General features: G+C 30.1%; 1 protein-coding gene across 1 annotated transcript; it reads right to left on the bottom strand.

Moving 5' to 3' along the window:
• Positions 1–25,536, bottom strand: LOC129962420 (uncharacterized). Its single transcript, XM_056076181.1, has 3 exons — positions 25,317–25,536; positions 5,016–5,114; positions 1–1,993 (listed from the first exon to the last, which is right to left on the bottom strand). The coding sequence occupies exons 1-3, from the start codon at positions 25,329–25,331 to the stop codon at positions 314–316; spliced, it is 1,794 nt and encodes a 597-aa protein (XP_055932156.1). The 5' UTR covers positions 25,332–25,536; the 3' UTR covers positions 1–313.
• Positions 25,537–27,208: the final 1,672 nt, after the last annotated feature.

Genomic DNA, 27,208 nt, shown 5'->3' on the forward strand with positions numbered 1-27,208 from the left:
TGAATGTACAACACATAAAACTATTTATTGTTAAGCTCATGCATGAAAAATGTCTAACATTAGTTGATAAATTATTAGATCCAAAATGACACAATGAAATAATACTATGGCTTGTTTGCAATCTTTCTTGGAAGCACGAAAAACTAAAACATTTCAATCCTTGATCTTTTTAATTTCAGCCTTACATATCCGAATTCAAAACGAAATCCAAGCTAAGCCTTTCTGGGAATACATTTTTCACCATCAATTGCAAGCAGTTTCAAGCCAATAAGAATTCGTTCAGGAATGACCGAAATTCTCAAGTTGGTTTTTATTAGTTCCCTTCCTTTTCGATATCTGACTTGGATCCTTCGGTTTTCACCTGTTTTGTCTCCGCGGAACTTTCTGCCTCCTTCAAGGAAGGCTCCTCTTTTGAATCTTCCACCGAAAGTCCATCATTATGCCTAGGATTTCTCGAAAATCCATCTCTTATTGCATAATCAAATTCTTGAGGATTGGACAAAGATCTGAGTCTTGAGCTAGGATTGGTTCGTCCGTACTGCGGATGGTCGCTATCGAAGTCATCATCTTCTTGATAACTGGAATCGTGGTAAGGCAAGCTACTGGGAACTATCCTGTTGTTTACAGGACTTCTGTCAAATCCTTCAACCATAGATAACTGGTGTTCGATCCAGGCCATGTCCTTGGCAGTTGGATAACTCAAAGTTTTCTCTTCAAAGTTGTCAGTAGCATTAGGTCGCCTGGTTCGATCTCTGCTTTCACCGGGTTGATTTCTGGCGCTTCTAAAAGGCCTACCAAGCATTGGCATGTCATAATAACCACCATCGCTGTCATTTCGTGATTCATCCTCATCATCGACATCGTCATTGTGAAGTAGAATATTTCTGTCATAAACTGGATGCTCATCCCTCAAAAACAAAGGATAAACTAGCCTCTCATAAATGTGTCCTGTGGTAGGATCCACTCTGACAGCTTGTACTCCGTTGGGAATAGGAACAGCTCGTAGCACGAAATTTGGAGATCCTGCACCATTGTTGTAAGACGGTGGGTGGAATAGAACACTAGGGGGTATACCTTGATTGGGATAAGAAGGGAACACACTTCCACTACTCGGAGGATGTGGCAAACTACTGCTTGGAAATCCAGAATTTGGTGGAAAGCGAGGTAAAGAAAAGTCTCGCTGGATTGGAACTCTGGCCACAGGAGGTAATCGTCCAGTGCTGAAATGTGGTGTTGGTGATGTCGCCGGCGCAGCTCTACCTACATTAGAATTCACAGTGATTCCAGGACGTCTCACTTCTGGCAATGGATCGTCATCGAATCCGCCATAAGGAGGAATATATGGACGTCTTGAAGTAGTACTCAAGCGGAAGTCTTTATCGTCATCTCTGTCTCGATTTAAAAAGTAACCAGGCCTTCTTATAGCAGTATGAGGATCTATTGGAGGATAGTAAACTTCTGATGATCTAACATCTGATTCTGGCCTTTGTGCTAGAACCCTTGGGGAACGCGGTATGTCCACTGGACGACTTGATTGTAGAACTGGATTGGGAGCTTGCCCAGGATAATAAGCAACGGGACTCAAAGGTCTATAATCGTCAAAATTTCTTTGTTCTCTAGTTGCCTGGTCGCTGGAGTCGCTTTCAGAGACATAAGAAACTCTAGAGGTGTCCAGGGGCTTCAGTCTCTTGCCAAACGTTTCTCTGGATTCGTCATCTGTACTCGCCGCCACGTGCAAGGGGTGGACGTGTTCATCCGTCTTGACGATGGAAGCATCCGCTGCTTCAGCGCTGACGATGCCAGGCTCATTGGACTTAACCTCAGCTCGAAATCCGTCTTTGTCAGCTACATATTCCACGACTCTGTGTGTACCGTCGATGTGCTTCAGGCCGTAGGATCCCACCACTCTTCCCAGTGCATCTGTTCCTTCACTTCGAAATTGTTCACCTTCATCATTGGCGACACTGTAGCTGAAACGATAATTTCCTAGAGCCTAGAAAGAAACATGAAGTATCAATGTTTGAAAGGAGATGTATAATTTAAATAAAAACATTATACATTATTAAACATTTTATTCAGAACTTGGAATCATAGCATAAAATTATCGAGAGTGGTCTCCTAGAGACTTTCTCGCATCTTTCCTAATAATGATGGATATTTGTGTATTAATCACAGGCCAAGGATCAATCGCCAAAGTTGTCATGTTTATTGCAACCAACGATTACTCGCCAAAAAAAAAATCGCTAAAGATGTAACGGTAGTCTCTTGCACTATGTTCGCCAATGTTATGTGATCACGCTAAATTCATCAATGTCATGTTGTTAAACGAAATATTCACCAAACGCATGCGGTCAATATACAAGTACCTAAATGTGATGTTATGTTTATATATATTTGTGTACTCCAGTATACAAATTGCAGATCTTGCTCTTATAAAATTTCACCTCTCAACGCCACGAAATATCAATTTTTTATATCCAAAGATAGCACATGAGCGTGTTGTATTTCATAATATAATGAAGAAAACTGAATATACATCTTGGGAGATTTTTTAGACCTATTGAAACCAAAATTCAACATAAAAATATAATTTTAGTACCAAGATAATGTACCAAATTTCTTTTATTTAAATTGTTGTGCCTTTGTGTTATCTCTGTTACAGGTATACAAATATAAGTCGGACAGTCTGTCAAGCCTTTGATGGTTTTACTTCAAAATTTAATAGGATCTGTACTTTAAATGCAAAAGCTGTATTCCAAATTTTATTCATCTAGATCTTTACATTTTTTAAAAAGAGTGTTTGCTTGCACTCGGAAGAAATAGGGAGACTTTCTTGCAACGAAGTTTTAGTTCAAAATTTGACAGAAATTGTAAATTTGTTGTAAAGATCATAAAAATTTCCTTCATCTAGCTCAGTGCTTTTTTTTTTTTTTTGATATCAGAACATCTTTGAAACTAATTTGCTACTCAGGCATAATATTTTCGTTTTAATTAGTCAACAGCTGCAACTTCGACTTACAAAGCAGAGAAACTTGAGAAGTTGAATGTTTAAGGTCTCACAAAGAAACTATGGAATCCTGAAGAAGAAAAAAAAAGTTATTTGCTCGCCGTTATTTGCGTCATATTCTAAAAAGTGACGCATTTGAGCAACGAGGAACACTTAACAATTCTGACAGTGTATACTGCATAAAATGGTATTGCAAATACATGTGTATGAAAGTATTGTGAGAATGCAACTTTGTATAGATGTTGAAAATGCTCATTTTGTCCATATTTGGTGAGAGCTTCAGTGAATTAATGGACTAATGGATTAATTATCATTTCTCTAAAATTTTACAAGCGATAATAAATGCCTCATATTTAACAATGCATTATATGCATTATCCTTGAAATATAATGAAAGACTCGTTCACTCATCAGTTGAAGGTATGAGAAATTAGTCAAAGTCAAGAAATTTGCCTTTTTATATCTTTCCAAATTTTGTAGACAGAAACGTGCATTTGCATAGATGGATGCAAGAAAAATATTTTACAAATAAATAAATAAATAAAACATTTGTACTCTGCAGTCTGCATTTTTTTTTTTTTTTTTTTTTTTTTGTAATTTTCAATAATCAACCTTTACAGAATTAAAAATATGTTAGCATTGATCCCTACCATATTAACTGAAACATTTTAAAGGGATTCCTAAAGAAATAGACTCTCTCTACCTTTTTGGGACAACCTACATATCCCCACTAATAATAAAAATAAATTTGTGTATATGTGTGTTGGTGCTTTACAATGCGGACTGTTGGAGTCAGATCTATCAAACTTGGCTCATCCAAACTTTAGGGTGATTTTAAGAATTTATTTAATTAAAAATCAACTTTTCAACCATAATTCTCGAAAACATTACAGCATAAAAGTGATTTCTACCTCATCTTTAAATTTAAAAAAATCATCTTTCCAATGATATTAATTGAATATTCTTTCAATTTTTTTCTGAAATTTGGCAATTTTTTTTAAAAAAATATTTTTCAGCCCAATTTTTAAGAATATATGTCTTGCTATTTTAACCACTTTCATTATTTCATAAAAATTTAATTGTTCTATTTTCTCCCATTTTTGAAAGCTAAACCAAAACGACTTTGTTTAATATCTGTGCTGTTAACAAAATAAATAACAAAGAGAAGTTATACCAAGGAAGTTAGATAAAACATACATTTACATTTTTAATAGCATTATGAAGTCATAGGACTGATTTCTATTATAAAGGTTCATGCACACAATGAAACAAATCCTATATGAATAACTTTCACTGTAAATTAAATAGATAAAAATGTAATTTTCAGCACGTGTATGTATGAAATGAAATAAATTTGAAATATGATAATTTCTAAAAAAAAATGTAAGAACAAGTTTCCTGTGATCTTTTAAAATATTTATAGCATTAATCAAATAATTCTGTTTTATTTAATGCAAATATAATTTAATATATACAGCATATCTATGCTAATCAGGATGCAACATTTAATTTTTTAACCTCCAGTAATATGTATATATGTCTAATAAGAAATAAGTAATTATATTTTATGTAGTTTGAATCATTAATTTATACATTGCATTTCGAATTTTGAATTTTTATACAGACCTTCTGCTTTGTAAGTTACATTTAACAAAATATTTTGGGTGCACTTGCATTTAAACTAAAAAATATTCACTATTTTTCGACTAAAAGTGATTGTTATGAAAACTTGCGTATCACGATTTTAGATCTCTCCATACAGATTTGGATGATGAAAAAAAAACAAAAAAACAATCATCGTCTTGAATTTCTCTAAAGCTGATTCGTTAGAATATTGTAAGACTTCTAAAACAGTATGAGTTATAAAACTATCAAAATGGGAAGCATTGAAATATTTTGCTGAAGAAGCTACACAAATTACACAAACTACTTAATTGAAAATTTAAGAGTATTAATCCAAATGGTCGCTAAAGGCGGATTAGAATTTAAATCTAGTATAGCGTACTTACATCTTGTTCTCTGGATACGCTGCTTTGACCGTCTGGATGGTCGCCACATCTTCCTGCAGTAATGCACAATGCCACCAAAACAACCAACAGGTGTCCGTACTATTTTGGAAAATAAAAGAAGATGTAACTAATTGCAGGTAACACTGAAAGTGCTGAATTATGTCAAAATTAACATTACAAGTACATATTTTTGTAAAGATTCAAATACTCGTCCAGAGAATATATTCTAAAAAATTATGCCTACACATTTATGATAGTAAAAAGAATTAAAACAGACCAGTCACTCAGCCCCCAACAGTCCGGTGTCGCCAATTATTATTTCATACAAAAGTTCATTTGCACTAGAAATATCATCAACAACCACAGTTTACCGATAGTAGACGCAACTTCAAAAATGTAATAAGATTTTATCTATAAACATTAACATTTCTCTGGAATTTCGACCCATATGTCACCATTGGTGTTTTAGGTCTTCTTGTTCCTTTCCTTTAATTATTAATTATGCTAAAACATTAAATACAGCCTTGCAGGATGTGACACCGATGAAATTCTTTGTGGAGATCCCTGGATGGGATGTCATTTCTTTCTTTCTTTACTCCTTTTTCTTTCACTTTGTTCTTATCCGACTGCTTAGATAACTCGGCTTTATAGGCACCGGGGGCGAGCGATGAAAGATGTATCTGAAATATTACGTTTATGCACATTCGTCACTGGAAAAAATAAACAACAGAATTTCCCAGGTAAACCCACTGCACCGATTTCGCTAATTTTTAATAAATAAGAAATATCTTGATCCCGATACAGGATCAGTAATCACCCACACACTAACGCCCTCAATTTTCGAAAGACATCACGAATTAAAGGGTTGGCTGAGTTCCTAACTTCAAAAATTCCACCGATTTCGCCAATTTTATTCGCCAACTGTATTTAAAATAACAAGGAAAATAAAAAAATAAAAAATCAGTTCACCAACCATAACCCCTGACCCAACTTTGCCAATTTCATATGAAAGTACATGATTCACAGATATGTTAAAGTAAATGGCGTTAATATGTTAAATCAATGGTCACCTGTGTCTCATCAACTCCTATTTCGGAAATTAATCTCAAAACCCCAATTCATAATACATTCACAATGGGAAAAAATATGACAGAGTTCTCCAACCATAACCACAGTACAGATATCATTTTTATTTCACATTAAAGTAATCATCTTAGATGCATCATTAGTAGTCGACTATCCCCACTTCTCATCGCCCTTCAATTTGAAAAGGTATTACAATATGAAACTTCAGCAGAACTTCTCAGCCTTAGTAACTGAACTGATTTCGCCAAACAAGTTCCTCTTTTTGCAACCATAGCTAATGAATCAGAACATTCAGTGTTTATTGAGCAAAGTATAATCTAAAATAATTTTTTCTTTTGCTCTAATAAGACGCATTTCATCAATGTTGGTTGATGTATTTAAATTAATATTATTAATAAAGTGGGCTAATAACTTTTCGATTAAGATTTTATAGAAGTATTAAGAAGTTTAAGTTGACGAAGTTTAAGTTTTTAATTGTAAAACACAATTTTATAAACAAAGAAGATATATCTGAAATTTATAAAGAGATTAGGAAGATCTAACTGTATTACATACATAGATATAATTACTTTTTAATTAGCTGGTATTTTATCTAGATTTTGGATTTTAAAAAGTTGCTAGTAACCTTACTCCCGTTTTGATAGGTAAGTGGGTTACATTTCAACTAAATCGGATAAAGATTGTATATTTGGGTAAAAAAATGTATAAAAATATGTAAATTTTTATATAAAGAGAGGCAAAACTAGTTATGCATAGCAGTCATTTTCAAATCCCCCCTCAAGTCATTATGAGAACTACTACTAAATAGTAGCTGTAAACATAAGCTTAATTGCACAACTTACGATACATCCACTATTGCATGGTTTGACAAGGACAAATGTCATAAACATCTCCAGATATAAAAACGAATGCTATGGTACGCATTTTTTCTTTCTTCACAACTCATTAACGCCTTTATTTCTACAAAAAGCGATTACTTTTCTATGTCTGTGTGTCTGTCTGTCTCCTTAATATGAACCGCCAATTAAAAAGGAATAATCTTTTCATTGAAGAAGACACCCTTTTTACATATTCATTCGCTACTACTCAAACAGCATGACAGTCACGGAAGTTAAAGCTTACACAAACCGATTAAATTCGAACAGAAGTCCTTTCTTTTATTTCCCGCCGGCGGGAATTAGTATTCCATAAGCGAAATCGAAATGTTCCGAAAGGAAATCCTCCTGCGCATGTCAAGGACGAATCAGATTTGAAGTTCATAGAAAATACCTTGATGAGAGCAGATCATCTGACTAGTATAAACTTATAAAACAAGTTGTTCCAGTGAAAATGAGAACTGCAGGACATTTGTAATTCTATTTGGCGAAAATCTATTATTCCTCAATGTTTTTATTTTGAGATGTTTCGGTTTGTGGATGGGGCAGATCCGTGAATTTTACAATTCTCACCTGTCAAATATTATTCCTTGCGCAAAATACAAGTTCGGATTAAAGAAAAAAATATGACAAGCAGTATTCGCGGATGTTTAGAAAAACACAAGAACTACATTATCATTATATAGTGAGCTTAATAATTTGTTCATACACCTGCATATAATACTTGTACACCTGCTCAACAATTTACAGTTCGTTTCACGGCTTGATTATGGAGGAAATATGTAGTAGTTTTAAATGTATGGCAGTAAAGATAAAAATTTCAAGGTCTTCAAAGATAAATAGAAAAGCCTTTTCTTATTACAATGTAAGTACAGTGATCGAATGATAATTTTACACTCGTAATTGGTAGTTTTCTTCATCCAGTGGAACAAATTTATGTAGATTTAAAGACATATTTTCTTATTTTGAAAAAAAAAAAGCATAGCAATTATTAAAGTGTTCTTATCTTGTTCCGATGTTAAAACGAATTTTTATTTGTTGAAAACTATATTTCATAATTTTTTAAGTATAATGAATATATACTGTTCGTTTCAATATCCTAAGATGACCAATTTACGACGTTCTTATCTGACTAAAGGGTGAAACGCGGAAAGATGTACGCATTTCCAGAATTTACTTTATTGTTAAATGTCAACATCTTTTCCTTTTATCTTTCATCTCACCCCTATTTTATCGAATCAAACCCATCTTAACGCATGCGCCAAAGAGCGGAGGGTTTTAGAATCTGTTGGCAAACAATATATAGTACACATTGTTTTTTATTTATTTATTTTACTTTCTTGCATACAAAGTATATAAGAAAGTAATAAAGTTTGTAAAGTTTTCTTATATGCGAGGAAAAATGTGCTGAAATCATTATGACTTTAAGATTTTGTCATATCTTTATGTATCATGAATATATTTTTGAAACCAATACATAATTAATTTCAGAGCCAATTTTACTATTAAACGCATTAATGCAATCGCCTTGAGGAGGCATCTCGTTAATAAATTTTTGAACTACAATGTGTATTTAACCCTTGCTGGAAATGTGTTAATCACTGGTAGAATGTATTTAACCCTATCTGAAAATGTATTATTTCTAGCTAAAATGTTTTAAACCCTAAATAGAAAGCTTTTAACCTTATCTGGAAATGCAACATTAATAATCTAAATGAATTACTAGCGCTTTAGTAATGTGTGAATTATTAAAGTTTTTTTAATTTTTAAACAATTTAAATAGATTTCTTTCATTTCAAAATAATATTTTTGCTTCATGTTGATAAGAGCATTTCCATGTTACAGTTCGATCTACTGTAATTAATTCTGTTTTCCTAAATTAGAACTATTTTACATTTAGCTCGAACTCAAACAAAATAAAGAAATAAGATCCAGGCGATCAAATTATAAATCTTTTAATTCAATGATGAAAATATTCGTTATTTGCGTATCTTTTTTTTAAGAAACTTTTTAAAGCAATATTTTAGTATTTTTTTTATTATATTTATCATAAGGGATCACGTAAGAAGGTTAGAACAAATGCAATATATTTAAAAAATGGGGAAAAAATTAATTCAAATATTTGCAAATATATAGCGCAGTTTTATTTCCATTACAAGATATCCTTTAGCACATCTCACAATACACACAAAAAAAAATATAGAACTTTTTAAAAATTATAATAAAAAATACGATGTTTTTAAAAAATATGGAAGCACAAAAGAACAAACTTGTTGTTTTATTTGGGAAAATAGGATAGCCAGCTGATGGTGATTGTTAGTTCTAATGATATTAATACAATTGAATTCCCTCTTTGAATACAATTTTTCAAACTTTTCTACTAATAGCCGCCTTTGGTGACCAGATTTGTTCATCTACATAATTGACTTTTTAGACTATTAAATGATTAATATGGAAATAATTATTTTTTTGTTTCCCCTTAGCAATGACTGAAAAACATGAATTCAGTCAAATCAATTTGCTATAAATTAAGATTATATTTGTGAAATGAAAGCCGAAGTGGAAATCCTATTATGGAATTAATGATTAGCAAAAGCACGTGAGAAAAGCACATGGATGATTTTGAATTCCATCATAACATTTCAAAATAAATTGTGTAACAAATTAAATTAAAAATATTATTAAAATTAATGGAAAAAAAACTATAATAAAATGAAACTGAAATCAATAAAAAGATAATTATTTTGAGTCTTAAGTTTATAAAAATATTATTTTTGTGATTAATGATTTTATAGAAATAATTTAATGATTTTATAGAAAATGATAATTATTTTTATTTATTTATTTATCATAAAGAATTGTTTAAAATAATAATGTACAAATTAAAGAGCATTTTTGTACACATCTTAAAAATTGTTCACCTTTCCCTGCTCATGAAATAAAACCTTATTCGTAAGTACAAGAAAATTTCAAAAATTTCAATTAAAACCATATTTTAAACAGAAACTGTTTTATACTTGCTCAGCATAGAGCAGCAAACCTCGTCAAAAATAATGGAATTAAAATCCAGGATGAAATATTTGTAACATCAACGAAAACGATTTGAATTTCATGCAACAATGATATATATGGTTATAAAATAATATTTATAATACTTTTAAACATTTATAAAAACATTAAAAAAACTATAACTACAAAAGTAGCACCACTGGAAAAACATCTTTAAAATTTTAAGATATAAATAAATATTCATCATATCCTTCTATTTTCTTTTCAAGTATAAAATTAAAGTAGGAAAATATCATAATTTTTAATTAATTAAAATTTAAAAAAATAGCTTCCAGGTGTATTCCCAACCTTCAGGGTATGCCTGTACCAAATTTGGTAGTTCTAGGTCTAACGATCAGTCCTTTAGAGTGTCAATACACACAGTTTCTCTTTTATTAGTAGTAGTGATAGAAATTTAATTTTTCACAAACATTTGGGATAACAACCACGGATAATGAGTCTTCAGGTATCCGAGAGTTTATTATGAGATATCTTTTCAAATAACGGTTTTTTTTTATGAACAAGATTTTATTATTTATCTTCGAATTGTGTAAAATTCGAGCTGTAAGACAATTACCTGACTGATATATAGCATATGATCAATTATTAAAAAATTATAAGAAACTTTTTTCATATTTTTTAGTTTAGTTTCTTATCATTAAGAAAGTTTTGCATGCCAACATAAAATATAAAACACTTGAAAGAAATATACAAAAGAATTTTAAAAATTAAATGGATATTAACTTTTGAAAAACATTTTTTAACAAAATAAAGAATAACAAATAAGAATAATTTTTAACAAAATAAAGAATACAAAATAAAGTGTTAAAATATTATTTTTCTAAAATTTTGAAACATATTAATGGGGAAATGTGATCCAAAATACCCAATAATCCAATAAAAGTAAACATTAGGCAATACTGCAATAAGAACAAAAACGAGGAACTTAATCTTGAATACTAAATATCCTTCTGTTTTCTTTTCAAATAGGAAGTTGTTCTCTCAGAACATTCCTCTTAATTTCAAGCACAAAGAAGGCCTGAAGGATAATAATATTGTTCTTTGAAACTTTTACAAACGTAAGCAAACATAGTTGGAAGCGAAACTCCAATTAGAATAATGTTATAAGAACATAAAAGCAAGAACGCAAACGAGGAAGTTTATAAAAGAATTCTAAATTCTTTACTGTTTTGTTCTTGAATGCTCAATCATTCCCATAACAAGTTTTCTAACTTTTTTACATGTTGCCAAAATTCCAAAGAATGTTTATTTGAATCACACAACTCAAAGCACAAGGTTACTACTGAGAGTTTTCACTTTCTCCAGAATTTCATTAACATCAGTATGAAGGTCAGCTTGTGATGACAAAAAGATCCGAGTTTTTGACTTGGTCCGTTTTTTTGTTCTAACCTTGATTCTTGTCGTTTTAGAATACGAACAAATAGTTTTGAAAGCGAAAGCGCAAAAGAATAGCCCGAACAAAAAAAGGCGGTAAAAAAGAAGTTAGAAGCCTCGCCTTCTTTTGAAATCAACTCGTTGGATGAGCAGGTGTTTTGAAAAGTTTCTTTTAACACATCTTTTTCAATTGTTTAGTCGTTTTGTAAATGCTTATTGAACTTGTGTCTTTACTTTGGTGGTCTATCACAGCTTTTATAAAATGTTATATAAGTCATTTTGTTTCTGTACTTAGCTTTAACAACGAGCTTCCTTTTTTTTGATTATGGAATACGTGATTGGTAATGGCAGAAGAATTAAGTAATAAAATTCTCCAAACGATTATAACATCCATTACAGATGCGATGCTACCTTTTGTTGTTTAATTTGATCTGTTCATTAACACCAAGAAAAAAGATTTTAATTCCCGTTTTTCAAACCTTTTGAAAATTGTGCTTTACAATCTTCATGAATAGTTGAATAAAGAAATGCAGATGAATTCTCTAAAACAAAGTATGTTCCTTAAAAATGGAAACATTCATTTACATATGGCTGGCTTAGTTGGAATTGGGATAGATTGAACGTTTAAGGTTTAAACAAGATTCTTCATGACTCCAAGCAATAATTACAATTAATGAACACAGCCACATAATATGATCATACTTCTTTCATTTTCATCAGAAACGTACTTCGTTAACTACTAATATTTTCTTCTTGTGGCATCTTTCTTCTTTAATACGGAATATACTTTTTCTGTTTCTTCTTTAACACTGAGATGAAAATTTCACGCTCTTCTGATATTAATTGGGCAGCTGTCTTTTAACAAGAGTTGAGTTATGTATTTTGCTAAATAAAAAATATTCTAAAACTTTTTTAGTCATATTAAAATTTTTGCTACATACATACATACATATATATATATATATATATATATATATATATATATATATATATATATATATACCTTCTTTTAAAAGAAAATCCAAAATTATCTGTCAAAATATCTTTATTACAAGAATGTAACACAATTTTCACTTTATAGATTACTTCAGAGCAAAATCTTCATTATTTTCTTTCTCTATAACTTATTTTTGAAATTCTTAATAAGATCAAAAGTATTAAAATTAGCATTCGACAACAAAGTAGTTATTGAAAATAAAGAATTGATTAACGAGTGTATAACTACTCCGCTTCAAACAAAAACGTAGACATATTTTAAATTTAATCGTCTTTAATTACTAGCTAATTCGCCGAGATCAATGGTTACAAATTTTTTTTAATTAAATAGTTTATGTAACTTGGTTTTGATGACTTTCTTAATATCTGTTAATTCATCTTCAATTATTATTAACTGATGATTAAAAATCATTAGACTTAATCTGGTGATTTTTAAACTTAAAATATGACAAATATATGGCAAATATTAGTTTAAAACCTTTACATTGCTCTGTTCATTGTGCAATGCATCTTCCTGATTTTTTAAAGATGTGAACCTTATTTTGAAGAACTGAAATGTTTAGAGTTTGACTAATATAAAACCATTCGACAAGAAACAATTAACCATTTTTATTTAAATACTAGCCGCCTTTGGTGACCAGCCGGTTCGCCAATCTTAATGTTCGTTTAAATTTTAATAATTAAATAGGTTGAACCGGAGTTTAACCTCCTTCTTCTCCAAGTTGCGATAACGCGCAGAAGCTGGCAATCTTTATTATGCACTATAATTGAACATTTGCTCCTTTGCTTTTGAACATTTCGCTAGGCCGTTGTTGGCGATTTTTAAAAATTCCGCCAAGCAGGGGGTTAAACTCCGGTCGTACCATTAAATATTTTACGCAATTCCAACTTTAATAGATTCTTCAGCAAAATATTTTAAACTTCAAATTTTGATAGTCGTATAATTCACTCATAATATTATAAAGGCCCTCAGTCATAACGTGATATGTATCTCACTCATTTTCTGTTACCCCTCGTAGAATCTATGCTTTAAATTAAAGTGTAAATGATTAATCTGCAATTTATATAATATTTTTTACTGAAACAAAGCATTTTTTTTAATAATATGATTACTGATAATAGAGTCACTGAGCGTTTAAATTTTACGGGCACTAAAGAATATCTTTCTTAATTTATGTAATATCTCAAGAATTTGTCAACAAAATTTTCTCAGATTAATCATGAATGGATCGATTCATTAACAATGTTTAATTTTAAATGCATCAAATACTAAGAAAATAAAATGAATCGTTTAAAATAATCGGTCGAAAACAGGTTTAAAAAAAACTACTTAAAAAACGATGTACTTAAAACTATAAGCATATACAAAAAAATATATAACTAACATAAATACAATTTAATTACAAAAGCATGCAATTAACCTAAAAATAATTTAAATCATTGAAAACAGGTTAAAAAAAACTACTTAAAAAACGATGTACTTAAAACTATAAGCAAATACAAAAAATATATAACTAACATAAATACAATTTACTTACAAAAGCATGCAACTAACCTAAAAATAATTTAAATCGTCCGTTGATAATGGTTGTCATGGCAACAATCGGAACACAATGAGCATGCGTGAATTTTCTTCGCCAATTACGGTAACGCAAATGCGTTAATTTTTCTACGCCAGTTGGGGTAACGCTATGCAGATTATACATTTTTAATTTCCTTTATTCTGTGTTATTTTAATTCAAAAGTACTTCAGAATGAATCTGAAACATGGATTCATTAACAATGTTTAATTTTAAATGCATAAAACATTAAGGAAACAAACAGAATCGTTTGAAATAATCCGCCGAAAAACGTTAACCCTAGCCTCATTATTGTTGGGAGAAAAAAGAAACTGAAGCCTTACCCATTTGGCGGTGGGGAAAATGGAAGAGTTTTTGGCGGGAAAGTTAGTTTTTCATTAATAATTAAAATTCTAATTAAAATTTCAAAAAAGGGAACCCCAGGTGCACATTCCCGACCTCTAAGGTATACATGTACCAAATTTGATAGCTGTATGTCAAATGACCTGGCCTGTAGAGCGCCAACACACACACACACACACACACACACACACACACACACACACACACACACACACATTGAGCTTTATTATAAGTATAGATGAGTCTAAAAAGTAGAATCGTTTCTGTATTTAAGATTAATGAGTACTACAGAATATATTTCACAAGAATAAGAATAAGCAGTAGAATCCTTTCTGCATCGAAGTTTAATAAGTACTACAGAATATATTTCATAATTTCTTAAGAATAAGAGTAAACAGTAGAATCCTTTCTGCATTGAAGTTTAATGAGTACTACTGAATATTTTTCATAATTTTTAGTAACTCAGAGGATTATTCAATTAACATTTCTTTGATTCTACAAAAATTTCAAGGCATCAAAACAAAAAGCCAATTTTCGGTGATAAAATATTTTTATAGATTAAAGAGTAGTAGTATTTAATAATGGGCACACATAAAAAATATCCTTACTTGATAAGAAATTAAATCGTAATTTAAGTACAATGAATTTCAAAAAGTATATTATAAATATATTTTAAATAAAATAATTTTAATAGAATAGGAAGAATTTTAATAGAAGAAAGAATTTTAATAGAATCCTACTCATTATGGAAAAATAAGTTGTAACCTCATACTTTTAACATCAACAATGTAAAGAAGTCAGGACGAGTATTATTAACATTATTAATAACATTATTATTAACATAATGTATTATGTTACTAATACATTAACTAATGTATTAGTACAACAATGAAAACGATTTGAGTCTCACTTTAATAATCCCTTGCTTCGTTTCAATATAATATTATAAAATATGCTTAAAATAATTTTGTAGAGGGACGAGACTCTTTATAATTTCGTTATGAGGTAAGTGAAAATAGTAGACGAGTTTCAGGAACAGTTATTTAATTATTTTCTAAGTTCCACATTTCACAAGACAAAACAAACGCGAACCCAAAAATACACGACACTGAGAATACAATCTGATAATGACCGTCAAGAAGAATCATGGGAAATTTACCTTAATGTTAATAAGGTAACGCCATCTGTTGTATCAAAAGAGAAGATAGTAAAATTGTGTAGCCGCTACAATTTTTAGATTATTTTTTAAAAAGTAAAAACTGATACAGCAAAATACTGGCCCTATTGAAAACACGTTTTTTTTATTTATTTATTTTTTTTTTATTGCGATAATGCAAAAATCACTTTTAGGAAGTATTATTTTCAGAAATTATTGCCGAAAAATGCCAAAATTTCATTAATTTTTACTTTATTAAATTACAACTAAAATTTTTAAAAAATAACTTGTAGGTGCACATTCACGCCTTCCAGTGTGTATAAGTGCCAAATTTGATTGTTCTAGGTCAAATAGTTTGGCCTATAGAGCGTCACCACACACATCACGTAAGCATCCATCTTTATTTGTAGAGAAAATAAAATTTTATTGTCAATAAAATGTCAAGTTTAATAGCGTTCTTTTTGTCTCGTTAATTTTAAGAACAAGTAGTGTTTCGTCGGTTTTAAGAACAAGTAATGTTCTATTTCACGAACGCTAAGAATTCTACTTAGTTCTAAGCATATGACGAAGCAAGCAATTAATTATTACTTGCACAAGAGGCAAAAAAAAATTATTTCAATCATTTGGCTGCATTCAATAAAATGCTGGAAATTTTAATTGAGTTGCAGTTTTACCAAACGATAATAATCAAATAGAAATATTTCCAAGAAAAAAATAACACAAGTTCAACGCATTTCTTTTGCAGGAAAACCGCCAAGGATAATATTGTAAACTCGCTTAATTCCAAAAGGAAAAAAAAGATATATTCGTTTACGACATCAATTCATTGTGTAGGAGGAAAAAAATTAACGGATTCCGGACGGACACACGGTCCTTTAGATAATAATAAGTGGAAAATGAATGAACCGAACAACTGTCTTGAATGACTCATTGATATTCGTCATGTGTTTGTCCATCGAAATGCATTGTATTAGCTCAAAACAAGCCGCTCGTATCTCTTTGTGAATTTATAATCATAAATGTTTCCGTATTTTGTGGTTTTGCGAGATTTACCGAAAGACCAATTCACGAATTTTTCATAAATCTGATCATAATGAAATTTCCTTTTTGCAAGACACCAACCTCATGTCATCCTTTTGACATTATTAATGAATGAACCATTATATGTATATATTGGTTTAACCACATCGTTGGTAATTAATGCACGAATTTGATATAAAACACATTAATCATAAAGGTTACCGTATTTTGTGGTTTTGAGAGATTTATCTAAAGGCCAATTGACAAATTTTCATAAATATGATCATAAGGAAAATTGTTTTTGCGAAATTCCAATTTCACGTCATCCTTTTGACGTTATTAATGAATGAGCCATTATGTGTACATATTAGTTTAATCATATCTTGTTAATTAATGCACGAATTTGATATAAAACAATATTAATCATAAATGCTACCGTATTTTGTTGTTTTGGCAGTTTTAACTAAAGGTAAGTTCACAAATTTTTCATAAATCTGATCATAATTTTAAAAAAATTTGCAAGACAATTTCACGTCATCTTTTTGACATTATTAATGAATGAGCCATTATATGTATATATTGTTTAACCACATCGTTGGTAATTAATGCACGAATTTGATATAAAATATTATTAATATAATTTAATAATTAATATAATAAAAAAAGTAGCAAGACAATGAGAAGCTACAAAAATTTTTGAACAGTATATCAAAATTATTAACATTCAATTGATGGCAATTTTCACTTTCTCGGATGCGAAGAATGCATAGAAAAAGTAATGTAATCGACGAAAAATTTGAACGCGTGACTTTGACAAATCTCTAAGTTTCAGACATTTGTAAGTCTGAAAAACACATTTCTCTGTCTATAAACATGACGACTCAAAAATTCTCTGATACTTTTTTACAACAAATATGTAAGTTTTGTCAAATTTTGATCGAAAACCATTCAGAGATTGTCTACCTGTATATCGGCATACAGGTGAATTTGAAAACTACAAAGCGTAAAGAGCCAGACGGATGAAATTTGGTAAACAGTCCTACAGTTTTAAAATTAAAGTGTTTATTAATATCATATTTGAATTAAATCCAACAAAGAATGAATATATTTATGTACAAAAGTTTGGTTTCACTCCTTCGATAAAAACATTCAAAATGCATATTAGGATTTTCTTTACTGTGCGACGAAGCATAAAGCTCTCATACATGGGACTTTTGTATACTCGTACCATTCACGGTATTGCTCGAGATCCATATTTTTAATGCTGAGGGGAAGGAGATAATTCTTTTTGGGGGAGTATAGGGAAAGTCTTGGAGCAGACCATTCTAGCCGTTTTATATTTTTATTTCAAAGAGAAACTAGATGAAAATATAAAATAATTTTATCTTTTTAATTGTTCCTAGTAAATAAATTTTTAATTGACTTAAAATTATAATTATTTATAAAGAAAATTAATTTTTAATATTAAATCATTTTTCTTTAGAATTACTCCTATAAAAAATAAACTTTACATATAAAATATTATTTTAATTATTTTTCTAATTAATTTATGGTAGGGATCTAATTTTTTTCCTGAAATATCAAACTGTAGTTTTAGTATGAAAACAATTTACAATTCAAAGTGGAAACAAAGATTTTGGAATTTTTAATCAAAATCGAAAATAGATTATTCGAATATTTACAGAATTTCGGATTAGAATTATTTTCAGTTCATAAATTAGTTAGAATTAGAAATAATAATACAAAAATTGGTTTTGTTGTATTTAACATATCGTACATAAGAAAATGACATTTTAAAAATACTGCGTTAGTGTTAAATTTTTTATCAAAATCGAAAATAGATTATTCGAATATTTACAGAATTTTGGATTAGAATTATTTTCAGTCCATAAATTAGTTAGAATTAGGATTAATAATACAAATATTGGTTTTGCTGTGTTTAACATATCATACATAAAAAATGACATTTAAAAAATACTATGATAGTATTAAAGCCAATATAGTGTGAAATAATAATTAAAATTCTACATTAATGAACAAATATATCTGCACAGATCTGTAAAATAGAAATTCAACGAGAGTAGTCTCTCCGAAATATTCTCGTGTGCTTTCTAATAAATTGTTATAATCTCCCCCCCCCCTTGCCCACATAAAATTATGAACCTTGAGAAAGATCGTGAATGCAACGAGTGCTCAGATTTTTATTTTCAGAGTCCCGCACATCAGTATTTTGTACTTAAAGTATAGAGAGAAAAACTGAATATGTCATTTGGATATTTTTTTCAATCGACTGAAACAAAAATTTAACCCAAAGCTACGATTTTAGTAAAAGAAAAAATTGTATATTTAATTCATTGTATTCGCGTGTTATCTTTTTTCCTTACATTTGGACATATTCGACACGTATTCAACCCTTCGAAGGATTTAATACAAAATTTGATAAGGAATTGACACTAACAGTGTAAACAAAAACTATAATGCAACCACTTTGATGAATTCGGTTCAAAATCTGACACGGGCTTTCATTTTAGATACTTGATTTTTGTACCTTATTTTCCCAGTCTTGGTCAAAGCGTTTTTGACTGCAATAATACAATTACTTGGATAAATAAAAATTTGTACTCAGTTTTAGGCTAGTTACCTACTTTATTTTAAAGTTTTGATTGAAATCTGTCGTGGCTGGTTCGTGAGTGCTTTGAAAAAAATTAGGCAAATAGAAAACTTAACAAATTTATTGCAGATTCGTTCGAGTTACTCTGCTCAGTAACTCCTTCTCCTCCAAGAGCAAACACTCGAATGACATCACTCTTTGAATTACACTCGCGCTAGTTGTCTAGCGCCATCTATGAACGTTTATTTCCTAACGCTTCAAAATCCAATCATTACAAAATCCTTCTAAAGATTGATTGTCAATCCGTCTTTGCGTTATCATACAGATAAATGAAGTAGCTCAAAAGTGCAATTAATCAGTTTGATGAAAACTGGTAAGTGATCTTTTCATTGCAATTGTAGTTTTGTATTATATTTTGGTAAAATAATAAATTAAATCATTTCAATAAAAAAACGAAGGACTAAGTAAGTAACAGACCGTGACTTCCAAATTATATATTTATTTGCAGTATTTCATTATAATACAAATACCAAACCAAACATATAATGCTTTAAATATGAAAATTCTGATCTGTTCCACTTGCAAACGAATTTCAAATTTGTTAGCTTATTCTAAAGAAGCGGAGCATAGAATATATACTTTCTGCTATACTCAGTATTAATTGATATATATAGAATGAAACTTAACTGCAGGCATACGAAATATATTTTTGACGCCGAGTGGTTACGGAAAATTCCAAACTCCCAAATGGGGATGGTGACAGCTAATGGGTTAATATAGACAGTGTTTTTCTTCAATTTGATATCTAACTGATAATCCAAGAGTTCCAAGAATTAAAAAAAAATTTTCAAGGAAATTCAGTAGTAACATTATTACTTTGTCTATTTAAACATTTAAAAAAAATTCATTTGGGAATTTTGTTCATACATATAATAATTGGTTAGTTTATAAATATTATTAATTGACCAATGGTATATAAATGTCTTTAAAATGAATGAACTATTTTTATAATTGAAATATGCGTATAAAATTAATAAATTTGTAGTACCTTTAGAATATGAATATAAAACGAATAAAAGGGTATCATTTAAATATGAGTATAAAATGAATGATCTAATAAAATTTCTGAAATATGAGTATAATTAGTCATATTATCTTAATATTTCTATGAGTTTAGGAATTATCATAAAACTTCTAGTTTCTGGATCGGAGCACAGAATTGAAAAAGAAAAAAAAAACAATATTTTAATTAAAACTTTAACATTTTCAAAATAATGATGAATTGATTTATTCTTAACTTATTTATTTATTGTTAACGGTCGAAAATGATCTCGAATTCCGAACAAGATCTTTTATTCTGTCAACTTATCACAATTTTATCTTATCTTGTGTCTTATCTTCAGTGGAAGCAAAAATATTTAAACAAGATTATTTTTTCGCCTTGAAACATCCGCCGCATGTTGAAGTCCTTCAGAGTTTGATTAATCTGATACATTTCAGAAATAAATTTTTTTTAAAAAATGAGAAAATTCTATATAGAAATGACACTTTTCTCTCTTTTCTGGAATTTGTTGCTTTTTTTAAAATATAGATGACTAATAAAAAAGCATTTTTATATCTTTTTAAAAGTCAAAATAAGTTTTATTCAATTATAAATTCGTTTCAAATTTGTTTCTGTGACCTTTTTCTAAGGTTAAAGTCGGGTTTACACTCGGCCAATTATAAGATGGCAAGTAGGCAGCGCATGCGTAGAAAGGCTGAAAAATGCTGTTCAGTCGATGGCAAGTAATTGTCCCGATGGGACAACTACATGCCGCTGTATTGTATTTTTTCTTACTGCGCATATGTTTGTAGAATTTGGCTGGTTTTTTTGGCATGAAAAAATTGATCACTTATCATAGATTAATTCCGACATTTTTTGCTCTTTCTGATGCGAGGTTGTGTTCTTTTTTCATTTTATTTGCCACTTCTTTTCTATAATTTTCCAAAATTAGATATGTTGACCTTCTTTTTATTTTACCATGTTTCTTTGAGTAAATATGCATCATTTTAATACTATACGCAGTGAAAAAGAAAAATTAAGGGACGCCGAAATGGCAATTTATAGCCAAGCATGGGATGCTTGTATCTATTTTATGAAATTGTGGCAAACATAAATCAGTCCCTTTTTACGTATGCGCTGTCTACTTGCCGTCTTATAATTGTCCGAGTATAAACTCGGCATAACATAACGTTATTTTACACTTTGATAATATTGAGAGTATTATAAAGTTGATGATAATGATGTCGTGTCCGCGTTACCACGGAAAACGGGTGCAGTAACTTCTGAGGGAAAGACCCCTGAGCACCCGAGGGCAGAAGTCTGACTTCTAGCTCATATGAAGATGGAACTCACACATTCACTTGCACACCCCCGTTTTACAGGGAGGCACATTCACGCACCTCACAGATAGGTCAACAGAAGGTCAATTTAACTCAAAATGACTGAAAATAACCGAAACGTGAAGATTCGTTAGAATTTCGAAGTTATTTTTTTATTTTTATAGTACACTCTCTTTGTACAAATTACAAGAAAGTAAAAATCTGGTGTGTGATCTTCACACCAAAATTGGAGATTTCAATAGAGTTTTAGATGAAATTCGTCAAATAAAAATATTTTTTCCTTTTAAATTTGCATGAGAACGTGCTAATGAAAAAACAGAACGAACTGAAGAGTTGAAAATTGGCATATTTTTTTCATCAACAAAATTGTAAATATATATAAAATCTTAGACCAAATTTGTTAAAGGTTTAAAGATCTGTTAATGAATCTATTCATGCATCGGCGATTGCAATAACAAAACTACCAGGAATAGTCTCCCAGAAAATTTCTCGCATATTCTTTAAGGAAAATGTTTCCCTCCCCCTTCTCCTCGTATAAAAATTATGAATTTTCAGCAAGACCATGCATGTCACGAGTGTTCGGAATTTTATTTTCAGTTTTTCAAATGAGCGGTTTGTTCTTCATAGTATAGGGAGAAAAAAAACCGAGTATGCATTTTAAAACTTTTCCTCGGTTGATTGAAATCAAAATTGGGTAAAGAGATGCAATTTTGGTACCAAAATCAGATACCAAATTTCATTTATTCATGTAGTACGTTGTTGAGTTGCATTTACTTGCGTGAAAATGTAAAAACCAACAGAAGGTCAACCAGAGAAACGATTTTGCTCTAAATTTTATAGGGATCTACTAATTGATGTTAACTCCATATTCCAAATATCAATCATCTAGCTCCAAGCATTTTTCAGTTATCCTATTCATAGAGAGACATAATTCCATAAAAGTGTTTCCCGGATGTAGGGAGATCTGAAATGTAGAAAATCTCAAGTTCAAATTTTTTTATAGTTACAATAGTTTCTCTCCGAATATTTCGTATACAAAAAAATAAAATGGTTGTGCGGCAACAAACAGATTCAACGACAGAACTTCTTTATAGGTCACAAATTTTTAAAAAAATCCAGGAGCTTTTTTAAAATTAAATATATTCTCTTATTACCAAAAGTAATTTCGGATGAATACAGAGAACGAGTTTTAAACTGATAAATATATAATTTATAAAAGAAATTTTTAGATCAATATAATGTTAAATATTTCGAAATGGAATATGTGAATGATAATGGAAATGTAATTTAGCGGGAAAAAAATTCCATTATCAAAAAGACTGATTTTACAATGATCGATAATATAACGTAAATAGTTAATCCTCCGCTTTCAAATTGTTCCGATAGCAAAATACTTAAGTAACACTGCGAAAAAAACAACAAAAGAATTCATACAATGCACTATTTTTTATGACAGCGCATTTCTCACTTAGCACGACTTAACGGAATTTAATATTTTTCGTGCAGCCCGAATTTTTACTCATCAATGTTTTAATTGTACAAAGAGTGCTCATATCGCTAATCAACAATTCTATAATTCCAATCAGAGATAAGTGTACTTGTATCCTTCAGTCAAGGATTTGATAAGTTCAAAGGTTTCGATTCATATACGTAGCAAATAGACCGTGTTATACAACCAGGTATATTAATATAAAGCACAATATTCATTAATGTTGTACGATATTGTACAATAGTATTTGGAATGATACAATATAGTACGATTCCATATTATCGTGTAAGCAAAGCGAGAATTTTACCGTCGCAAGTTTTGGCTTGTGTAAAGCGTATTGGTTTTGCTAATGACAGTTTTGGCTTGTGTAAAGCGTATTGGTTTTGCTAATGACAGTTTTGGCTTGTGTAAAGCGTATTGGTTTTGCTAATGACAGTTTTGGCTTGTGTAAAGCGTATTGGTTTTGCTAATGACAGTTTTGGCTCAACACGAAACGAATTGGCTTTGTTAAAGTAGCAAAATATTTTACTATATTCTGTAATATAATATAATACCACATTGCACAATGGTATGCGATATTATACAATAATATTCGATAATACGAATACTATAGATTGCTATATTATATTATACATGATATAATAATATATTATACGTATAGCGCGATTTTATCCGTTGCAAGTTTTGACTATGCAAAGCGTGTTGGTTGATTTCAATACAACACGAAATGGATAGAGCCAGTTATAGATCCAAGTAGATAATGTACAATATTCTACGATATTATACAATATTTTATGCAGTGCTATACGTTAATGTATACTATTATATAAAATTTCAAATATCGCGTTATATAATATTATATTTTATACAATATCTATTTGTTCCTGGAAAATGGAATTTGCTCCATATTTTCGTAGAAAACTAAAGGAAATTGGAGAAAAGACAGCAGAAATTTATTACATTTAATATATTAAATATAATAATAAATAGTTATAAATTATAAAATTATTAACATTAAATTTAGAATACTACCAGATTAATAATTACCATTCTGAATTGTCGGAAATTAAAAATTTACTCATATATAGAAAAAATATTTTTAAAAAATATCTGCATGAATACACTTATATAAAAAATATTTAAAAGTAAATCAAGAATTGAAATTAATGAAAACAATTTGTAGCTTAAAATAAAATGATTATAATGTTTTTAAATTTTTTAAAAATTTATCTCAGCATTTTCCAAGCAGCCGTACACAGCGGTAAATTTAACAAAAAAATTCATATATGAAGACAAAAGTTTAAATTAAAAATATGCCTGAATAAATTAAATTAAAGCATATATTATTTTAGTATTTATAAGAAAATCAGCCATCCTAGATCTTATTTTAATTTTCACAGCTCAGTAATTCAAATTGAGAAAATTTAAAATTTTAGCCGCTTTTCTTAATCTCCCAAAATAACTATTTTAAATAAATAAGCAAAAATTAATTCCTTCTTGCTCTTTCAGATAAAAATTTTCAGTCTAACAGTTTTTATACAATTTATAATACATCAGCTGATATTTCTAGCAATGCATTGAATGAAGATATTCACGTACCATATTTTTAGTATTAAAAGTAATATTCTACAAAAAAAAGCTCATTATATAATTATTTACATTGAATTCTGTATTATATTTATACAAAAATTATAATACAAAATACAGAACTGAAAAAATATAAACCAGAAAATGTTCTTATTATTTGCGGCGCTTTCAATAAATCGAGATAAGAATATCAGTATCGTAAAACAATTTTTTACAAAATTCATTAGCAATTTAAGAAATTATAAATAAAAAAATTATAATAATGATATTTTTTTAGTTCATAAAAGATTGGCTGTTTGACTAATAATAATGAAACCGTTTCTAAAACTTTCCTTATTAGCAGAATTTAAAGAAAATCTATTAATTAAGATTTATATTATGTATTAACAATATATGTTCACTTTTTTTATAGAGATAAATACCAGTTATGAAAACGTACGAGCCTGAAGTTTTCTTTGACTAATATTTAACTTAAAATTAACTCAATCTTAAAATTTGAAAAAGTATTGCATTTAAAAATACAAAGGAGGAGAAGTCTTTTAAAATACATAAAGCTTATATAAATAAAGATAATTAGATAATATATATAAAACAGAAAAAAATTAAAATCATCTGCATTTTTAACAAATATAATTTTGCATAAAATAATGAATCTTCATCAAAAAATAAAATGGGAAAAAAAACTTTCAAATATATTAAAAATGTTGCAAAAAAATTCAAAATTCTACCCTTACCCCTTTCATCCCCATATCTTCAGATTAGCAGAGAAAAGGCGACCGCACGAGTTAAAGATTGTGGAAAATATGCGAAAGCCCTTGGAGACAGAAAATTAAGAAAAGAAGGTAAATAGGATCTTTGGAAGAAAAAGGGAAAGTTGCTCAACTCTGATGCTATCGTCCAGCGCGAATCGCCATCGGTCACGCTGGGTTGGTCACGGGTCAGTTTTTGAAACCTTCGGCGTGGTGGACCCCATCCTCTCGGCGACCTTGGCGGCGAAGAGGGTGCGCCAAGACTATTTTCCAGAAAGAAAGGATGCCAACCAAGGACGAGTCTACGAGAATGGGCATTTGTAAACAAAGGTGTCCATTCAAGGGCTATTTACTCCTAGCCCATTATGAAATCGAAACAGGATGCGGATTTTTAGCAAAGAAATTTCATTTAGGGATGCCAGACTTTTCAAAAAGATAGACCTTTTTAATGCAGGAAATGAGTGTAATCATATCCGAAATGGGATCCTGGATCGAAATATCCTTTTGTGGAATTCCATGCTTTTATACTTATTTTCAATACTAGAAATTTCAGCGCTCCTCACCTCCCACCCCAAACCATTTTACTAGCATGATTAAATTTGTCCAAAGTTTTTGAAAAAAAATTACATTTAATGAGAAGAGATTTTAAAAATACACTTTCACTGATGTTTTTAAAATTTTTTTTAAAATTACTTTTTTGTATATGAAATACACAAGGAAAAAGTTTATAATGGTAAAAAAAAATAATAAAATAATCAAATTCCAGATTTTGATTAATCACTTCGTTTCGTCCACCCTGTCTGAAAAAAACACTTTGTATATATATACGCAATGATATTTTTAAATCTAATTTAAATATTAATTCATTTCAAAAAACATTTTCTTAATTTAATTCATATTAACTTCATTCTAAAATGGTATCTTATTTCCTGAACCAATGCTTACTCTTTTTATTTAATTAATCCAACATGTGTGTTGTAAAACTGATGAAATCAGCGGATTCTCACGAGTGAGGGGATAAGTGAAAGGATAAAGTAAAGAAGAAAAGGGAGTGAAGGGATAAAAATTCTTAATGCTTGTACATCCTTGTTTAGCAGATTCCTTTAAAGATACCTAAATTTCCTTTACCTAAATTAACACGTGTCAGAGAAATCCCTATCAGAATCTCATAGTATAAAATCACCGAGGAAAAAAATTCGGTATCTCTTTTGCTGTTGTGTCGCACTGTAGACTAGCGTATTTCTGACCACCTATTCTTGTGCATAAATTATGCCTCCCGGGATGGAATAAATCGAGTTTAAAAATTCAAAAGTGTCTTCTCTTCGGCCCCGCACCTGCTAAAAAATATGTTTCACGCGCGCGCGCGCGTGTGTGTGTTAGAAAGAGAGATGATAAAATTTGCACTTCATCTATCCAGCTCTTTGCCTTTTTGTCGAATTATTTAGTAGACATTTTTTACTTCGTTATGAACGTGCCATTTAGAATTCTTCGAACAGGCAAATTAAAATATTTAGCAAGTGATTCTTTCGTACAAAATGCAATTGCAAGACAGGCCGCGGTGGCCTGGTGGTAAGGTCTCGGCTTGTGAGCCGTAGGGTTTCAGGTTCAAGACCCGATTCCACCGAAGAATCGTCGTGTAAGGGGGGGTCTGTTGCAAGTTAAATCCGTCAGACCAAACGTCCTGTCACTGGTGTGGTGTGGCGAGGGGGCTGCCAGCTCAGGTGTCGTCCTCGTCATCTGACCGCGGTTCAAAATTATGAGGTCCATCCCAAACTAGCCCTAGTGTTGCTTTACAGCGAGACGTTAATATAACTAAACTAAACTAATTGCAAGACTGATCCAGGATTTCTTGCTGCCCAAGTGAAAGATCCCTCTCA

This window comes from Argiope bruennichi, chromosome 2 (assembly GCF_947563725.1).
Source record: "Argiope bruennichi chromosome 2, qqArgBrue1.1, whole genome shotgun sequence".
NCBI lineage: Eukaryota > Metazoa > Arthropoda > Arachnida > Araneae > Araneidae > Argiope > Argiope bruennichi.

Excerpts from the sequence above, each read along its gene's own strand:
- LOC129962420 (XM_056076181.1), bottom strand. Across the intron at positions 1,994-5,015 it reads GCGTATCCAGAGAACAAGAT|GCTCTAGGAAATTATCGTTT; the intron begins GTAAGTACGCTA and ends GTTTCTTTCTAG.